This window comes from Crotalus tigris, unplaced genomic scaffold (genome assembly GCF_016545835.1).
Source record: "Crotalus tigris isolate CLP2741 ecotype Arizona unplaced genomic scaffold, ASM1654583v1 scf7180000019221.656610, whole genome shotgun sequence".
NCBI classification, from domain to species: Eukaryota; Metazoa; Chordata; class Lepidosauria; order Squamata; family Viperidae; genus Crotalus; species Crotalus tigris.
The window spans coordinates 500,001-521,510 of record NW_024097442.1 but is presented as its reverse complement, the minus strand read 5'-3'; the positions used below and the strand labels follow the sequence as shown (position 1 = coordinate 521,510).

Sequence of the window (21,510 nt, the reverse complement as noted above, 5' to 3'; positions counted from 1 at the left end):
ATGCATCTGGCCCGTGGGCCGGCAGTTTGATACCCCTGCTCTAGAGCCATCATAGTTTTTCTTGGAACAGAAGCTAGATCTTGTTGCAGACCTTGAAGTCTCTGGGTCAGCTGTGTCCCTGGTGTGAACCTCTGTGTCCTTATGCCTGGGTTTTTTAAAAAGATGGGCCTCTCTTTCCAGGCTTCCAGATATGCACAACCTGAGGGGTATATGCCTGCAAAAAGAGTGAAATTCCCAGTCAGTGCCTTGATTGTAGATGCAATATGTGACACACTAAAGCAGCCAGAACACAAACTTGCTCTTTTCAGCAATTAGTCAGATATTGCACTGAGGATCCTAAGCAGTGCAACACAATCCTCTGAACTCAGGTGGTTAGTTCTGCAGCAGCTTCCCAGGGCTTGTGACTTCAAGGCAGTGATTGTAGAAGATTTTCTGCTTTTAAGAAAAGAACTGGTGAAACATTTGGGGGAGTTATAAATGACAGGCTTGAAACATAATATGATGGGGAAAGGGTGTCAAGACAGAAAACATAAGACAGAAGGACATTTAAAAAAAATCTTTTATGATGTAATTTATTTTACAAGATGTAAAGTCATTTTAAAGTTGTGTTCAAAAATTACATTAGTTGCAGTGAACCTAAATTCCATCTCCCTCACCCTTCTGCTTTTCTACAGCAGCTGGTAATTTATACAGCAAGGTTTCTATTTTGGACACCATCTATAGTAAACACTGAAAGGCATGTGCTTCCTCTTAGGGGAAAGGATGGCCCAAAGGCTAAAGGCATCTTCTCCAATCTGATGCAAGGTCACCCAATGGAAGGGTGATATTTCATAAGACTGGCTAGATATTAGTTGAAATCCAAGATTTCTGGAAGGCACCTAGATGGTGTCTGGTGTTAGAGGTGAACTGAAAGCTTTTGAAATAGAAATACTTGGCTGCCTCAGGACCAGCCATTTTCTCTTGATATACAGTAACTTACCTTAAAGGCTGATCTGAGGATACTATGGAATGTTCTCCAAAGGATGCAATCAATTCTTCTTAGCAATAGATGAGATACAGGATATTAAGTACATCTACTACCTGTGTTTTCCCGAAAGTAAGACCTACTTCGAAAATAATAGCCCTAGCTTGATTTTGGGGGGTGGGTGGGCCATTGCAGCCAGGCCTCCCATCAATCAACCTCTGCCTCACCGCACTGGTCCATTTCCACAACCAAGGGAAATGTCTCTGCAGCTGAAAATGGAGCTCCAGCCTGCATTTAACCATCAGAGACTTTCTGGAAAGGCCTCTGAAGCCAAGATTTAATCCGTAGCTCAGTTTTTGCTGCAGATGCCTTCCCGGAAGGCCACTCATGGCAAAATGCAGGCTGGAACTCCATTCTCAGTTACAGAGGCATTTCCTTCGGCTGCAGAAGAAGTGGGCCAGCTGGGTGGGGCTGTTGGTGCCACAGCCATGAGGTGAGAACATGGAAAAGACACCCCCTGAAAATAAAATCTGGTGCCTCTTTTGGAGGCAAAAAAGACTTATTTTTGGAGAAACACAGTATATATATGTATTGGGTATGTTATTGAAGCCCTCCTTTTTTACAACCTGCTTAAAAGTCTACAAAATCAAGATCAGTACAATCCTTGGGGTTATGATAGCAATTGAGATTTGTTGCTAAGTGACATGGTCATAAAGCACAATGTCACTTGTTTGCGCCATTGATTGATCACAGTTCTGTCAATCCAGGCTGCCATCATTCAATGAAGACTGTACATGACCACGGCAACCTTCTGCCACTTTTCCCATTGGCTTGGGAAGCCAGCAGGGAATATTGGAAATCACAATAATATGACTGAGACAATTGCTGCAAAATTGTAATTGCAAGCAGGACACAAGTACCTAAATTGCAATGAGATGACCATGAGAATGCTGCGATGGTCAGAACTCCAAGGACTGGTCATAAGTCCCCTTCATTCAGCACTTTGCAATTTCAAACAGTCGCTGAATTAATAGATGAAAGTGAAAAAACTACCTGTATATCATTTATGAGTTGGAGAAAATACACTTGATAGTTCCATGCAATCATTTTTAACGTCTAAATTAATAAATCAATAAATCATGAGGATTCATTGCAACGGCACAGGGCAAGGACTCTCATCAGTTTAATATATACTATGCAAACCATTATTCAATGTTAATTGTCTTCATTATGTTTCTTATTTTAATCCCCAAATGTTTACATACTGAGTGAAAGTAATATTGCCCCCATGTATCCCATGGATCTCAATCATTAATTTATAACATCATGAGCTATATTATATTGAACCCTTGTAAAAAATATCATTAGACTAGAAATCCTAACTACTTAATCATGCTCCTCAATAGCCTTATTTTCAATAATTAAAAATATAATATAACTACAATAGTTTTTGTATATTTTATATAACATTTAATAAAATAATTCTGTGAGATTAAACATTGTCAGATTTACATAATATACAGAGTACTGTGGCAATCATAGTGTCTAATGTGTTCATAATGGTACAAATGTCAGGATGGTTAATTAGAGTTCCAAATTAATGCTCTTACAATATGATCCATTTAGACAATTTATATAACTAGGGCTTTTGAAATATTATAGCTACTATTAACACAAAAAATAATTCTCTTTTACAATGAATCCAACCTTTAATCATAAACTTCCTGAGTTTATTTTTATTTCCCAGTATTTAAATAATGCTTAGGATCATCCAACACAGATTAGAGCACTACATGGAAATGGAGATGCGAGATGTTCAAACTGATTGCAGAAAAGGCCAAGGAACAGGAGGCAATTATTTCTGATGCACGCTGGATAATTGCATGAGCCAAAGAATACCAAAAAAGAACCAATATGTTTTTCATTGATTATGTCAACCATGTTAAACTGCGGACTCTGCTTAGGAAAATGTTTGTCACAGATCATCTCATTGTTCTCATGAGAAACCTATATATGAAGTTCAGGTTGGATCTGAGCAAAACAGGCTGACTTTTGCTTGGCAAGGAGTGAGACAAAGCCATATATTCTCCCCTTATTTATTCGGCCTATAAGCCGAATAGATATTGAGAAACTGGATTGGAAGAAGATGTGCAGTTTTAAGACAAAAGGTTTGGTAACCTGTGCTATATTAATGTCACAATTCTGATAGCTGAATATTATATATACAGTATGATTTGCAGGCTCTAGTGATGAAAATTAAAGGAACACAGTGAAAAAAGAAGGGACTAAGACCAAACTAATGACAAGTATAGCAACCACTCTTAAAACTGACAGTGAAGATATTGAAGTGATGGAGAATTTTTGTCTTTTAGGACTGTCTGTCATAAAGAAAGCAGCAGCCAAGAAAACATTGAATATTACTGCTTGGCAGAGTAGCAATGAAGGCCTTGGAAAAGAGATGTAATGTGTCTCTACTGATACAGTTGAGAACTATACAGGCACTGGTTTTCCCCTGACACTGTAGGAAATGGAAAAAAAATAGACTTTTTAAAAACAGCATAGAAAAAGTATAAACGTTTTGAACTTTCATGTAAGAAAAGAGTGCTGAAAATACTATGGTTACTCAGGAAAACAAACAAATGGATCATAGAATAAATCAGATTCTGGTTCTCACTTGAGTGACAAATGACCTGCTCAAATATATACATATGTTTGTGGACATATGCAGCTGTTTTCAGTTATTTCCCCCTCTGAAATATTTGATACTTAATAAGTTATTATAAATTCTTCCTTATTGCATTGCTCCAAATTAATTCTCCACAATAACTTAGCATTTTTCTCCAAGTCCTCCTTATAAAATTATATTTAACAGTACTGAAACCTTGCATTTTCTGAACAATCATATATGTTCTCAGCTTTTAAATACTTGACACCTGTGCTTTTCACTACTGTGGCAGGTCTACAGGTAACACTCCCTGCCCTGAAAGATGGAACAAAACCAGTTTTTGCCTACATACAATGAAAACACTGATGAACATTTTCCTTAAATAAAGATGTTTGTAATTACACAGAAGGCTGCTTTGTACTCCACTAGTCTACAACTGTTTTGCTGACACTCAGGAAACAGTACTTCTGACAGAAATCTTTCCCAACCTTATCCAAACTAGCCATGTTCAAACACAGGATTTATTGGGAGAATTGGCTCTACTCGTGAGCTACAGTTACTGCATTCCTAAGCGCTGATGGGATTCTATCTCATCAGCATCCTTTCACCGTCTTGTTTTCTACCATACTGCAGTAACTGAAGGCAAAACATGGAAAAAAGGGAATGGACTATAAAAAACATGAGCCAGAGTGAATCAGCAAAGGGTGTATCTATTGGACGAATCTGGACCACTTATCTAGTTCTGAGGCATCTGGTTGATGATTGGAGAAAAGAGGATGGTTCATACAATATTTTTCTAGTAAAATCTAATATGGCTACTCTCAAATTTATAAAGAATGATTTTGATAATGAGAATGATAGTGATGATAGCAATAATAGATATATGACAATCATAGAAAAAAGTTCCCAATTTTTGGAAAAAAAGAGTTCTTTCTTCCTTTTGAAGACTTCTTAGGCAGGGAAAATCAGTGTTGTAATTTAGTAATCTTGTGCATGTCTACTGAAATAAATTTCATTAAATTCCATTAAGCTTATGCCCAAATACGTTTATATAACATTGCAACCTAAATAGGATAGAGAATTCACTGTCTCTCAACATAAGATACAGCCATCTATGCATGATATTTCATTTTTGTATGTGATGGGCTGATATTTGACAATAGCTGATATATGTCATGTAAAGACATTCTTAGCACTTGACAGTATTAGATGAATGACAAGTTCTCAACAGTCTGCCAAAACAACAAAGATATGCCAAGAAATCTAAAACATTCTTATTGGGGTTTTTTTGTTTTTGTTTTGCAAAATGTCACCTTCAGAAATTTAAAAGTAAACCTGGCAATGTTCCCTTTCATATTTACATATTTACTTAGCACCTCAATTCCACAAGTGTGAAGAGGTTGTGACTATTACCTTCTATTTTATCCAATTCTGCTTCTCTATATTAATCCCACTGTTTCTAAGCATCACTTCACTTTTATGGATGAGCTGTCCGTGCCTCACACCTCAATTAAGCTTCTCTACTGTATGTCCTCCAGATCTGTTGCAACAACAGCTCTTTGAATTCTCAGCCAGTCTGGAACCTCACAAGATGGAAAAGATTAATCTGAACTATCCCTTGAGAGTTGTCTATTTACTTCCCTCCAGCCACTCATGCCATCTGCCTTTTCTTTTCACCCAGGTTATTCTCTTCTGGTTCAACCTAGCTGCTGCCTCTATTGGTGATGAACACTGTGGAAATCTTTCTTCGGCCAACAATATTACTGGTAAGTAAGTTTCAATGATTTGACTTACTCTCTATTAGACTGACACATTGTCCCACTTGGTGGACAATCATTTTCTGAGAACAGTACAGTAATCACCAAGGACTGGCTGATTTCTGGAATCGGAAACTAGAGGCTATGAAAATATGTTCAGTCCATACTTTTTTGGAATGGATTCTAAGATATCTGGCTAACTCTGCAGCCTTGGTATCTGGAACTATCCCTATTAGCCTGGTTTTAGTAGATATCAATTTTTCATCCATGTTTTTTTAATTGCAAAGATATATTTTACATCATATTGTGTAATGTGAGCTTCCCCAAGCCATCTTTTCACACTTTCAGATTACAATCAGAAATCAGAGTTGGCATCCTCCATAAATTTAGTACTAAAAATCTCATAATCCTCAGACACAATGCCCAATAGCACCAGACTGAGCAAGCATTTACTCAGAGTACATAAACATCTGAGTGGCCCACAGGTAGAGGCCTTAACAACCACTAACAGGCCTATCTATGATTCTCAATATTTGGGAGGTAAACAGAAATAATAAATTAAGGATCATGGATGTTGGTTAGGGAACACTCTTTCTAGTGAAAGAACAATTTGGTTCAAGAAGTGTAAAGAAGAGAATAATTTCTCTCCTCAGAAGGAACTGAAAGCCACAACTAACATTTTGACGAGGAAAATGTTTCTGACGAAGAAGTTGGGGAAAAATTGTGGATGACTATTGCTCTGTCTATTGTCTGTTGAGATTTGGGTGCTAAATTCAGATTCTGCTTTGGAACTGACAATTTGCACTGCAGCCTACCCTGAAATAAATGTTGATATTTTTGTTGTCGCCTGTTTCCAGTAAGGTATACAGGAGCGCTCTCCTGATTAATGTTCCATCCAGCATGCTGGCAGAGTTCCTAACAGAGACCTGCAGCCGGTTTGCTCCAATAATAAAGGCACATGCAGGCATATGGAATCTGGTGAACTGCATTGTTATTAAGAAGATAGGACCAATTATTCACTGTGCCTGAATACAACACACTGAAGATCCAGTCCCAAGTGCCAGTTTTTCGTCATTTTGCCTGCCAAAAATTCCTGATTACCTGCTTCTTCATGCCTCCCCATGTATCTGCAATTAGCACCTGAATCTGAACTATCTGTGCCCTTCTCACGTGCCATTGCTTTCTTTCTCTTAAAACAAGAAACCCTATTTATATTGCATTGGTCAAAATATCTCTGAGGTCCAGGTCTCTTCCGTGTACTACAAATTTCTTATAATATTCATAGGAATTTCCTTTCTTTCTACAAGATTTGATATGTGTGGATATAATCTGAATGAAATATGAAAGAGGGCATAGTTTGGGGGTACATGGCAGCCACACACCTGATCAAATAAAGTCTTGGCAATCAAGAAGGACATGAAGTTCAGCAAAAGTGCTACCTAAGGACTGAGGAGCCTTAAGAGTTTAATCACCATCACTGCTGAACATGTGCTTGATAGCTCTGGGCAAAGCTGATTAAAGTCTCTTTTTTTACCAAGCTTATATGCATCGTGCATAAACGGCACCTGTTAATTTATATGAGTTCATTTGTTAGTAAATTTCTTGCCTAATTAACAAGCACTCTTCATCAGTCTTACCTCTTGGCGTGAATTATCTTTGTTACACCATTAAATCATGAAGAGCAATTTTGTCTGCATGTGAGCGTAAAAGAATTCTGATTTAAGTCATTTTAAGAGAAAGGGAGAACTTGAGGGGAACAGCTGGAATTTGGTCAGACAAGAAATGAGAATGGGGCTGTTGCTCAGCTGTGTCACCCCAATATCTTAAATTTTGTGCCATATCCAACTGAGCTTTATATTTCAACCTAAAGATCATGTTTATTGTTAGTGCATTTGTTGCCAGCATCTCCTGAATCAGATTAATTATTTGTTGAAAAATAGTTACATATGAAGCTGCAGAGAAAATGTGTAGAGCTGTTCTATCGAGTTTTGCAACCAAGGAAAAGCTTAATCTATTTAGCATTTATCTTTATATTTTTAGAACTTGTTATCCTTGTACTTATCAAATATATAAAATATTTTTCTAAAATACATTATTATTACATATAAAATATTTTTGAAACATATTTTATTACATATAAAATATTAATTATTACATATAAAATATTTTTGAAACATATTTTATTGGTTTTTTAATTCTTAGAACAAAGTGCTCAGGACACACCATGGTGTTAGGGTAGTCAAACATCCAAAAATAAAACCATATATACCGTAGGTAACTCAACTCAATACATTCAATGTCCCCTCTCTATTTCCCTCAAATAGCATAATACATTTAAGATCTTCCATTTCTCATTTAAATTTCTATAACTGCTAAACCTGTTTTAAAACTTTGTAAGTTTACAATTACTATAATCAAATTTAACTTTCAATTGACAAGTTATCAATTCAGGTATCCCTTCCAAATATATTCTAATTCTTAATCTCTCACATCCCTCATTTTATCACAAGTCTCATTTATTTCTTCTTCCACTGCATAATACATATCCCAATTAAAATAAAATATTAATCTACCCTATACATATATAATCCATCAATCGATCAATCTAAGATAACAAAATAATATTAAATCTTAAATCATTTCAGTTCATTAAACAAAATTCAAATTTCATCCAATTAATTATCATGCCTTATCACATCTATATTATCAGACAAAAACATCATCTTACTAATTTAAAACATTCAATTAATTATTGAAACAATCCAAATCTAAAAAGCCACCATTTTGTCCATTCCAATACATAGTAATTTTCATCAAAATAAACCTATTATTCCAAAAACTACATTCTTCTTACTTCTAACTCTGAATCTTAATCCTTAAAACAGTCCATAAAGCAACAGTGCCTTTTAATCCATTACACGTAATTTTAAATTTCTCTTTTCAGTCTTATTCTGGCCTTCTTTCTGTGCCAAGCAGGTTTCCATAACCAAGCTTCCCTTTCTGCTGATATATCTCTCTTTATTGCTTGCAATGTCTTTTGGAATGATAGGAATCCCATCCTCTGCATTAGGCATCTATTTCTTTCATCCTTAAAGCTTCTTTGCTTTAAAGTTTCAAGTCTCAGTCTTTGATTCTTCTGATCCTCAAGCTATAGGTGGAATGTTTATAAGCTAAAATAAATTCCTCTTTGATCTCAGTTGTTTCCTCTTCTAGTATATTTTGATTTATAGAATGGTCAGATGTAGTCTGGAGATCAGTTTAAAAGTTTGAAATAAAACTTCTGGTTCTTAATTCTGTAGTAAAGTCTTTCATTGTAGCACATATTTCTGCAGTAGCCTCATAGATCTTTTCCAATATAAGTTTGCAGTTCAATTGTGAATGAGATTTCTCCATTTTAATAGCAGTTGAAGAGAGTCTCTTTTTTTTCTTTTTGTGGAGGCTGTATTTAATGAAAGTTAAGCAGTATTCACCCCCACAATTCCCACAGCTGCATCAGCTTATCTTTTCTCTTCAAAAGTAATTTAAAGGTCAAGTCTATTCTATCTCCAAAGAATAACCAGAAGTTGCAGTATTAAATTTTCACCACTAGATGTCCTCAATAGATTAAAAAAATCTTTTCCAGACATCATTTTTTCCCTTTTTTCTATCTTTTAAAATAAAATGTGGGAAAATAAATAGTCTTCCAGCATAAAATGATAGTACAGCTCTTAAGAAAGAGGTTTTTTTTTGTACCCCAAAGCAAATAAGAATAAAGTATAGTCCTTAAAATTTTGTTCTATTCTTTTGTTCAACGCCTTTCTTCCCAGACATATAAAAGCTGCTTTTTCAAGGCAGAGAAATAATTCCAACAAGGCTCTTACAGGCAAAACAAAAAGCAGGATAGAGTGAAGAGAGGAGCAAGGGAAAAGTCTCACCTGGATTCACCACAATGGTTCTTAATGCTTAGATGTTCTTTGATTTGCGGTTCGAGCGGCTGGGTTATTGGCCATTTTACTGGTCGATCTTCTTCTCCGTCAGCCCTCAGAGTTGGCTCAAACAGCTGGAGGAGCCACCGCTCCTCCGCAGTCGATCGAAGCCTCGTCAACAGAAATCACACCCTCCAGGGTGACTTTCGATCCACATAAGGGTCTACCGGTGGAGAGAAACTAGCTGACGAGGAGACGAGTCTCTTTATGTGACTAGAGGCGCCGCGATCTAGAACCGGAAGTCATATATAAAATATTTATAAGTGTGCTTTATATTTGCATTTTGGATACTTTACTTATTTTAGGGTGACCATAATCAATTTTAATTAACTATGTCACCTCTTTCCCGATCATAAACTTTTCTCACAAATACCAGGCATTCACCCAAAATGGCTCTTTGAGCCATTAAACAGGCAGCTGCTCACAGGAGGATCAAAAAAGAAGGCCCAAGATACTAGTACAATCTATGACAGTGTGCCAGAAATTGCTTAAGCAAATCACCTGTTGATCTAAACCTGAATAAGTCTGTGAGTGAGGAAGAAGAAAAAAGAGAAAGACAGGTTTTGGGGATGTAATGGTTCTATAATTACAAGAATCAGTTTTTCTGTAGTGGTTTAAAGGGTCAGTCAAGAAACTAGGAGACTGTGAATTCTAGTCCTAATAACATGTAGATATTTTTTAACATATATATACTTTTTAACATGTAGATACTTTTAATTATACAAAGTATCATAGTTACTGAGTTAAAAACCCTGCGTTACTGTATGCAGGGTTTTGGAGTCAAAGTTTCATTGAAACAATGCACACTACCTTATTCCCCCTCTTCTCTACCTCTGATTGAAAACAAAAAAGTTTTTGCCTCTCCTGCCAGCTCTGCTATGCTTCTAATCAAGAATGTCTCCAAAACCAATATAGCCATTTTTAAAATTCATTTGAAACTTGAAACATAATCCATTTAGTGCCAGAAAAAAGTAGTTTTCCCCATCTTAGTGGCTTTAGAGTGCTGAGTAACCAATCCTACTATCCTCAGCCAGCAAGTATTGCAGATTGGAGATATAGCTCAGTATCTGAGGGCACCAAGGATGTCATTTTGAAAGAGGTTGCCATGGGAGGTCCTTATTTGTTTTATGCCACTGAGTCAGCCATCCAAATGTGATTCCTTCTGGTAACTAGTGGCATCAGTTGCTCTAATGTGCTAGAAATTGCAGAAATATCTGAATTAAGAACATGAATAAACATTTAATCCAATATTCCAAAGCATCTGACATGCATCTACATTGAAAAGGTTCTAGAACCTTCAGTGACTTCTAATATACTATTTCTGACCAAACTGAGAGAATGGAATTATCAATATCACAACGGCTATGAAACAATATTTTACTCATTGAACAGTCTGAGAAAGTTTGTGTTTGTTTTTACCAAAAAGGGCTAAATTTTCTCTGTGGCTTGCGAGAACAAACAGGGGTAGCAGGAACTGAGAATGGAAGAAGTGGGAGATTAAGAGCCAGAGTTTCTCAGGGCAGAGATGCTATGTTGAGAGTCCAGGCAGGTTCTACCAGTGGTGGGATTCAAATACTGTATGTGAACAACCGGTTCTCTGTGTGGATGCTGCTTCCGGAAGTCTGTTCTGGACTTGGGCAACAAAAAAATAGCTACCGGTTCTGCCGAAGTAGTGCGAACTGGCTGAATCCCAGCACTGGGTTCTACCAACTTTAAGCAGCGGACTCTGCCTTGATTGCTCTTTCACAATTCACAACACTGGGAAGAAGTCATTACATGCCTGCTCAAGGCTCAGAATGATAGCTACCATTCTTACTGACAAAGTCTCTCATGATATTCCTACCGATAAACTGGTAATGATAAAATGTGGGCTAGATTATACAACCACTAGATAAATTTAATATTTGTGAATGACCACATAAGATCCTCATAAATATCTCCATATCAGCTTGGAGAATAATACTGAGTACAATACTAAATATATCTGTCTTGAGCCAAGTTTTGGTCAGGATTTTTATTAATGTGTTAGAATAAGTGATTAAGGGGATGATTATCAAAAGCGGGAATGATACAAAACTAGGAGAAATAGCTAATATTTTAGAAGTGAAAAAGAATTTAAAAAGATCTAGACGGGCTTGGTTTGTGAGCTGAAATAATTTGACAGGGAGAAATGTAAAGCCCAGAGAGAAAAGATAAAGAGAATTTATGTAAGATGCAAGGAGGGGCAGATAGAGAGGGAGGGAGGGAGGGAGGGAGGGAGGGGGAGAGAGAGAGAGAGAGAGAGAGAGAGAGAGAGAGAGAGAGAGAGAGAGAGAGAGAGAGAGAGAGAGAGAGAGAGAGAGAGAGAGAGATCAGGCTTGGCAATTGTATATGTGGAAAGGATCCAGGTGCTTTAATAGATCACAAGTTGAACATAAGCCAACACTATAATGCAGCTATTAAAAATGCAAATACTACTTGGGGGTGTATTAATAGGAGCATAGAAAGTAATTCTCACTCTGTTTCGGAGTGATCAGACTCCACTTCAAAAGCTCTATCTAATTCTGAACACCAGAATTGACAAACTGAAGCAAGGAAGGCTACCAAGATTGGAATCCAGTTGTTTGAGGAATGAGATATGTTTACCCTGTAGAAGAGAAGTCTGTTCAGACACCTAAAGAGTTATCACATAAAGGAGGGAGTGGACTTATTCTCCCTTGTCCAGAGAATAAAACCAGCTCCCATGGATTGAAATTATAGGGAAAGAGATTCAGTAAAATAATCCTAACCCTAATCCTTCCTGTCATAAACTCCAGGTGATTCTGCTGTCAATCACTTGGCCAACCCCGTGCTTATATATCTACACTAGATAGCTACCCAGATACCAGTATATTAGCTAGTCCTAACATGGAACTGTTAGCCCAGCAGGTGCCAGATTCCTATTTTTTTGGGACAGAAACCCAAGTCAGATCACTGCCTTCTTTGCTCAAAGCAAACTGTACATGTCTCTAAGGTCATGGGATTTTCCTGCTTTCTTAATAAGTCTCACTGACTGATGGGGATTCAAAATAGGCAATCTACTTATTGATCTAGGCTTGTCTGGACTATGCTAACCTGTGACATGTCTGAGATAAATCTTAGGGATTCTGTCAGGCACATGACTGCCAATAAGATCTATTGCTTCTGGCAGGTAAGCATTCATTGTAGGCACAGAATTTCATCCACAAATACAGAATGTGAGCTGAAATGAAAGAGGCTTAATTGATCAATTAAATAAGGCTTGTCTAATGAAATCTCAGACGAACTAATACTTCAAGGGACTGAGAATATGATGACTATTTTAATGCAAGTCTGTCTGAGCATAGATGGGAAGTTGAAGGACAAGTGGACAACTGCAAATGGGAGAGGAAGATGCCACTCTTCATTTTCCTTCCCTTCTCCTTCTATATCTGTCTGCACATTGGAGACTGTATTTGTTGAATCTATGTACCTAGGAACACAAGAAGTCCTCTCACTGTCCAGAAGTTGTACCCATCACAAACAAAGATTATGGTGGAGAGGTTGGCCATTTCTTATGAAAATCTGGCTACATCAACCCCATTCAAATGTCAACAAATTGATGCAATTGGTGGAGATGGCATTTTGCCAGCTAATGCTTTATATCAGGAAATAATGTGGTCCTAGCCACAAGCGGGGCCCGCCAGAAATTAAGTAGAGTCCAGATTTTTTGTGGAGCTATTTAATGTCATCTAGGTATTCAAGTTACCTTGCAAATATGATTAATTACAAAATGCGGTTATGAACTCTAATAAACTTTGATGCCATAGGCAATTTCACTGAGTCTTCCATTGCACACAAATATACTCTTCCTATCTATCTTCCTATTATAGTTGAAACAATGGAAGATTGACAGTTATGTTCATTCATCATCACTGAATGCTCTGAACTACTTTGATTCTTTGAGATACAAAAATCAACAAGCCAAATAGGTTCAAATATGTTTCATTAGCCTATCTTCCACCTTCCATCATCCCAGTCTCATCTTTCCTTTGTTGTATAAGCTGAGGCATCTGTTTTTATTTTGAAAACTGTGCTACTCCAGTCTAGTCCAGAGATACCAGAGAACTAACTGCTCTGTGAATGTCAATCCAAATAGCTATTATGAGCTGAGTGATATATTTAACAAGGAGTTTGGGCCATCAAGAATGCTTTTTAGACTTTGAAATGTGGCAAATACCTTTGAGACCCAAAGGTGCTTTTTCAGAAGGCAACAGGACTTTCTTGTTTTCCATTCAAGATGTTTCACTTCTCATCCAGTACCTCTGACTGGATGGTGGGGAATGGAAAGGTTTATACTCCTTGCAGACAGCTGGGCATTTGCATTCTTTTAGAGAGTCGTTGAGGCCATTTGGAGGTTTTCCTGTGTCCTCAGGGTCACCTCACTAGTGCAAATGGGTGTGGAGCCTTCTTGGCTGTAGGATGTGTCCCTTCACTGTTGAAGAAGAGTGTAGGCTGTTGGGGATGAGTCTGTGTTGTCTGCATCTTAAACTGAAGCACAAATAGTTCCTCTAGTCTGCAATGTTTTCTGGAAATCCATTCATACTCCCACACCATTTGAAGAGTGTTCACCCCAAAGTTCCCACCATCCAGTCAGAGCTGAAGAAGCTTCTTGGATGAGAGGTGAAATGTCTTCAAAGAAAAACAAGAGAATCCAGTTGCCTCCTAATAACATGGGACAACCATGACCTGGATGACTGAGAACTTCCATAGATATACCCTTGAGACATTTGTTGAATAGAGCATGCTACTCTGCAGAAGTAGAGATGGACCAAAAGAACCTGAAACAGTTTTAGATTTCTCACAGGCTTGTTCAGTGTCATGTCAGGAGAGGACATTAAAGAAACTCCTTTTGAATGTCTTCTATTCCAGCTCACAGCAAACAAGCCGCGTGATGGGTTACCATGGAAGCTGGAAAATATTATAATTTCCCCCAAACTTCCATGTTATAAATGTTGGTATTCCCTTTCTGACACCCCTTCTCTTAGATGGGCATGTGGGGGGGCTTTAAAAAATTCATATTCATTTTCTTACTTTTGATGGCTTCATGTTGAAGTGGTCAAGAGTCACATCTCATACTGCCAAACCTGATGATGTGCCAGGCTTTGAAATTCATTCAGTTTGAACAATGACTCTACATCCTGAAGCAGCTTTAGGACCCCCCCCCCTTTTTTTTTTTTTTTACTTTATAACTGACCAGTTTCTTGTCAAAATTCATGGCACACTTCTGAAATAAGCAGGCCCTATTTTAGTACCAATGTGAAGCTTCATCTGTTTGTGATCCATTATCTACAGATATATGAGAATATAAAATACACAAAGCCACTTCAAAACAATACCTTTATTATTGTATTACTTTCCAACAAAATAATTGGCCAGATATTTTCCCATGGCAGAGTTTGTTTTTTTACAAGTCTGCCCATACTTTTATTGAACTGTGACCCTCACTTTTTCTGAAAAACTCCCAGTCTTTGCCCATCCCAGTAGTTTTCCAGCAGTCCAGCTAGCCCTTGCCAAGTCTGCCTACAAGTGCTCTGCTTCCCTTCATCACCAGAAAGCCTTTCCATTTCTGTAGGAGAGTATGTGGATCTAATGGCCTTTCATTTGTCCTGACCCTCATGTACCATAATTCCTCCATTTCTCCTATTTTGAGGAAATTGGAAAGTGAGTTTAGAGGGAGCACATTCTGAATCTCTGGCACAGGAAAGGCTCTCTTCAATATTTCTTTCTTGGAAAATTTATGTAGACATCAAATATTCTTGAGAAGCCTTCATTAATGTGCATCAATATTGCTTGGGGGGGGGCCTTTTCTGTTTCCAGTACCCATATAAATACCTGAATGACTTTATGAGCCATTAGTTGCCAGTGCTTCTGACTTTAGGGTGAAGGAAGATTTGGAGAGCAAAAATTTTGATAACTGTGGGAGGTATAAGACAAAGTCTGCCATTGCCTCACTGGCTCATAGACTGGAAGATACCAAGTCACTCAAAGAAAACTGAAACCGCAGATATGTTGCTGGCCCCACACAAAGAAATGGAGAGCATATAACTCATTCCTGTCCTATATATTTGGAGAAAGAGGAATCTTTTGCTATAGAAATGGAGACGGGAGGAGAAATTAATCTCTCTACAAACCATTCTGAATCTGGAAGAAGCAATGGCTCCTGGTCTTTCAAGACATGGTCCTTCAAGTTATATGAAAGGGAAGTAGTAAGGGATATTCTGGAAAATACATTGGAAGATATAATTTCTCAGGGCAGGAATGACCAATTATGCCATTTATCAACTGCTTTTATCACCAAGCAAGAATCATAGAAAACAAGGGGTTCATTAAATAGTGGGAAAATCAGGAAAAATAAGCACTGAATTTAAACAGCAGACAACTGAGAATAAGCCATGTTGGCAGAGGATAATCAATTGCCTTAAGTGTCTTTGTTGCAAAAAAAAAAATGTCCCTATGTAACTGTGTCAAACGTCTGTCATTTCTGTCAAGTGTGACTAAGGGAGTCTGGCAGGAAACATTACCAAGCAAATTCTTTTAATTTCAGAGAGACTTGTCTTGTTAAAATTAAAGAATCCAAATAAATCCTAATTTTATCACCATCTCAAGGACCTGAAGACATAGAAGGACATGATGGAAAACTGGATTGATCAAGGTGTATACTTAATAATACTTTTAAAAAAAGTAATTAACAGTCGGTTCCCTTGTTGGGTCAAAATCCATAAAAGAAATATTTCAACATTCAAATTTCAGAATTCCAAAAATAGACATTCAGAAGACTGATTTTTAGTTTCAACATTTTTTTTACCAATTTATTGCATTATTCTGTAAGCTTTGTTTCCTTAAAATTCAAGGTTGCTCCACCAACTTGTCATTCCGCATTTTTAAGAGAAGATATTGTTCTTCCCAGGGGAGGGGGGGGACTATCCAGGACATACCAGCATCTGTTGTTTTTTTTCTTTCTGGGAAGTACAGAAGCAGAGGGAAATTGGTCACTAGAGTGATTGAATGACTAATGCTAGATTAGCAATTGGAGGGATCTTCAACAACTGAAATCAACAACATATTTATGTATTTAACCAAGCTAGTTATAAATCTAATTGTTATGTTTGCACAACATGCTAAATTGGTTAATTTTTAACATTTTATTTTGTGTAGTTTAGTATATTGTGTGAATCCTGCCCATTGCAGGATGGGCAGGAGCTGTGGTGGTGCAGTGACTAAAATCCAGTGTTGTAGGCTAATTCTGCCTACTACCAGCAGGTCGATTCTCACCGACTCAAGATTGACTCAACCTTCCATCCTTCCAAGGTCAGTAAAATGAGGAGCCAGTTTGTTGGGCATAATATGTTGACTCTGTAAACTGCTTAGAGAGGGTTGTAAAGCACTCTAAAGTGGTATATAAGTCTAAGTGCTAGTGATGTTTAGCTGATGACTCAAACCTGAAAAAAAGGCAGTCAAATTAATCTGTGGCATGAACACAGCCAATAGGTTTTATCCTAACCTAACTACTACTTAAACGTATCATTAGAATAAAAGAAAACTTGATCCATGAAAAATAGAAGAAACATCTTTTTGAACCAAGGATATATTGTTGTATCATTTTTCCCAGCCAGCACAGTCATGATGAGAATTGTAACTACATACATTTGGGGTGCACAGTTGAAGTATGTTGTTTTAGATCAGAGTTGGAGCATATTAATATCTGACCAGAGATGATGAATGAGAATATGATTCTGCAAGTGTTTAAAAAACATTGTTGTCAAACTGACAAAAAGATATACCAGGACGATTTCTCTCCTGTCATCTAATTTAGAGGTGGTCTAAATATGTCTACCATGCATTAACTCACCTTGCATTGGCCTTAATTAACATAAGGAGACATATGTTGAAATGTAGGAATACAAAGAACCCACATTTACTTTACCTTTTGTAAACTTAGAACTTGCCTTTTACCCCAACCTGCAATCTGGGCTCCCTATTATGTTTAACCTTAAATAATGTATTTGTTCTGAATATCACTGACTTTCTTCTTCAGCTCAGGTGACTTTTCAATAGCCTCTGCCTTCCAAGATGTCCTGTGCCAACCATCTGTTTGGCAAGTTTGCACGCCAATATTCATCCTCACTATAGCACGCAGCCAAGTCACACTGCACATATACAAATCTTTAGACTGGAATGAATGGATACTAAAAATTATTTTTGCATGAGTGCTTAACACTTAGTTCCACTTCCTTATCTGGCAACAGATGAAGCTCCTGTTAGCATGTAGCTGAAAGGCTTTTTTTTTTTTTAATTTGAGAAAAAATTAGCTTCCTTTGCCAGCATCTGCTAAAATTCTGAGACTAATAGCTTGTACATCCCATTTTTGGAGGAAGAGTTTAGTCTATGTGATTTGATTCTCAAGAGAGCAGGGAACTTATGTATTTCTGGGGATTTAATGGTACAGAGCCTTATGGACCAACATCAGTATGTCCCTTTCAAGTAAATCACAGCTGGGCCTACCTTTGCCAGCATGACCTGCTGTGTGCCACAAAGGCTGCTCAGTTCCTCCATTCTTGAATTTGGAAGCGGTTCAGTCTAGGAACTGTGCAGGCTCAGAGTCAATTAGACTACTAATGGTAGGCCCACCTGAGAGGCAGAGTTGTTGACAAACAGAGAAGTATCCTACTTATCTGCACGCTTCCTTAGAGATGTAAGGTTAATTGTTCCCTTCTCACCCAATATAACTTACAGGATTTGGGAATAATAATAATAATAATAATAATAATAATAATAATAATAATAATAATAATAGTAGTAGTAGTAGTAGTAGTAGTAGTAGTAGTAGTAGTAGTTAGAAGGGACCTTGGAGGTCATCTAGTCCCACGCAGGAAACCCTATACCATTTCGGACAAATGGCTGTTCAGTCTCTTCTTAAAGACTTCCAGTGTTGGAGCATTCACAGCTTCTGGAGGCAGGTTGTTCCACTGATTAATTGTTCTAGCTGTCAGGAAGTTTCTCCTTAGTTCTAGTTTGCTTCCCCATTTGTCCCCTCATCCAAATCATTGATGAAGATGTTGAAGAGCACTGGGCCCGGAACAGAGCCCTCGGGCACCCCATTACTCAATTCCCTCCATGTAGATGCAGTTCCATTGAGGACTATATGCTGAGTATAGCCAGTCAGCCAGCTACGAATCCATCTAGTGGTGATGCTGTCTAACCCACATTTTTCTATCTTATCAAGTAGTAGGTTGTGATCTACTTTATCAAATGCCTTACTGAAGTCCAAATAAATTATATCCACAGCATGTCTCTCGTCCACTAATTTTGTCACTTGGTCAAAGAATGCAATAAGATTTGTCTGGCATGATCTGTTTTTGACAAACTCATGCTGGCTTTTGGTAATGACTTTGTTTGCCTATAGGTGCTCGCTGATTTGTTGTTTGATAATCTTTTCCAGAATCTTCCCAGGTATTGAGGTCAGGCTGATAGGTCTGTAATTTCCTGGGTCCATTTTTTTCCCTATTTTGAAGATGGGAACTACATCAGTTCTTTTCCAGTCCTCCGATAGTTCCCCAGTGCTCCAGGATCTTTGAAAAATATAGTTCAGTGGTTCTGAGATCACATCTGCCAGTTCCTTGAGAACCTTGGAGTATAATCCATCTGGCCTGGTGATTTGAACTTGTCTAGGTTGGACAGTTGCTCACTTACGTTTTCTTGCCTATCTTAACTTGTGTTTCTAATTTGTTTTTTATGTACTGTTTTTAATAGATTGGACTGTTTTTTTCCTTTGTGTAAAGACGGATGCAAAAAATGAGTTAAACAGGTCTACTTTCTCCTTGTTGCTTGTCACCTACTTGCCACTTTCTCCCAGTAATGGGCCAATCATTTCCTTGACTTTTTTCTTGTTTTTTACATGTTGAAAGAAGCTTTTTTATTGCTGTTATTTTTGACTTTTGTTGCAAGCCTTAGTTCATTTTGAGCCTTAGCTTTCCTCACTCCATCTTTGCAAGCTCGGGCTGTTTGCTGATATTCTGCCTTAGTTATGTGTCCCTCTTTCCACCTATTATACTTGTCCTTTTTGTCTTTCAATTTATCAAAGAGTTCTTTATGCAGCCATGCTGGTTTCTTTTGAGAGCTGTTATTTTTCTTCTTCGTTGGTATTGTGCTAGACTGAGCTTTTATTACCTCACTTTTCAAAATTTCCCAAACTTCTTGAGTTGTTTTCCCCTTGAGGATTCTCATCCATGGAATCCTTCTCAAGCTCTCTCTAAGTTTATTGAAATTAGCTCTCTTGAAGTCTGAGACTCTAGTTTGACTGAGCTCTATTGCTTGTGCTTGCATAATTTGGAATTTTAATATTGTATGATCAGTACCCCCCAAGGTTCCTGTGGCTTCAACACCTATCATTTCATCCCTGTTAGTGAGAATTAGATCCAATATGGCTAATCCCCTAGTTCCCTTCTCTACTTTTTGGGAGACAAAGTTGTCTGCTAGGTTTGTCAAGAATCTGTTTGACCTTCCACTTAGTGCAGTGGTTGTCTCCCAATTGATATCAGGGTAATTAAAGTCCCCCATTACTATTGTGATGTGCTTCCTACATACCTTAGTTAACTGACTAGCAAAAAGTCCATCTATTTCCTGTTTGGTAGGGTGGCCCATAGTATACACCTATGACAATGTCATCCCCCCCCCCTTTTATATTGACCCAAATGCATTCAAGACAGTTTTCATCATTGTTGTGCTTTAATTCTGTAGAAATGTAGTTATTTCTTATATAGAGAGCAACTCTATCTCCTCTTTTATTTGGTCTGTTTCTTATCATTTAAATCCATCTAGCTGTGTGTTCTATTTGTGGATTTCATCCTACCACAATAAGGGCAAATCCCTATATAAGTTATATACTCTGAGCTGTCTGAAAAGATAAACACAAATGCCATTATTATTATTACCATATGTGCTAAAGAATAAAAAGTCATTAGAATAAGGTAAATAGATAACCTTGCTGAGCTTCTGCAGGTAAATCAGATAATCTTTCTATCTCCTAGAATCAGAATAAAGTGAGATGCAGAAAGAAACCTAAGTGGAGTTCCCTGATCTATTACTATGAAATCATGGAATTAAGTGGAATTGAATCTAATCAGTGAAGGAATTCAGATTAAAACTTCCCGGGCAGATGGCTATATAACCTTTGTCTGATAACATCCAATGAAGAGAGTCTACTACATCTCTGATAATTGGTTTTATTGTCAAACTTTTACTGGCAGGAAGTTTCTGCCTACATTTCAATAAGAATCCATGTTCCTATCCTTTCATACATTTCCCAATATATGGAATGAGAAAGAACAGATCTGGATATTCTTCTGTCTGATATTTTCATTCAGACAGTTAAAGAATGCTTTCATGGCAGTCTTTTCTCAAAACTAAGCTTACTCAGTTCCTTCAGTCTTTCTTCATAGTTTTGATTATCTCTGTTGACCTTTTCTGAATCTATTCCAGTTTCTCAGAAACCTTTGTAATATGTGGTATTCAGAACTGGATATTATACTTATGTCTGATGCCTCACCAAAAGAGAATAGAATGGAATGCTTGCTTTCTGTGATTTGTAATGCATGATGACCTTCTTTACAACTGGTTACATCTTATTTTATTTTATTTATTTTATTTATTATGACTTACAATATTTAAAGATTGTATGGCCACCAATTTTAGAATACCACTCTTTATGGCTCACAATAACAATAAAATCCAGAACTAATAAAATTAGAAAACCTAAAACCAAAATAAACCTGGTATATTTTTCATTTGGATATCACTTCTGGATTTTGTGCTTGGGATGAAAAAAAAATTTTTTTGACTTTGGTTTTGTCAATTAAACTGATTTGTCATTATAGAAATGGCTAGTTATATATACTAATGTATAAAAACAAAAAGTTGAAGCTGGAATATTTTTATTTTGTACTGTGCTAAAAAGAGTCAGAAGGCAATGCCTTTTTTTTTTCTCTTGTACCTTACATTTTCTTTTTCCCCCTCTTTTTCCTTCCCCTAATTTCCCACTTCTACTTTTCTTTGTATTTTATATATAGATAATAAATACGTAAGTAAATAAGTAAATAAATAAATAATATAAAAAAACAAAAC

General features: G+C 37.2%; 1 protein-coding gene across 2 annotated transcripts in view; it reads left to right on the top strand.

Moving 5' to 3' along the window:
• The window catches only part of LOC120316066 (corticotropin-releasing factor receptor 1), a 106,362-nt gene that overhangs the window by 20,695 nt on the left and 64,157 nt on the right, over positions 1-21,510 (top strand). For both annotated transcript variants that reach the window (XM_039361243.1, XM_039361241.1), the window contains exon 2: positions 5,311-5,395. In XM_039361243.1, coding sequence (XP_039217177.1) covers positions 5,311-5,395 — 85 coding nt within the window. The remainder of the gene's footprint in view (positions 1-5,310; positions 5,396-21,510) is intronic.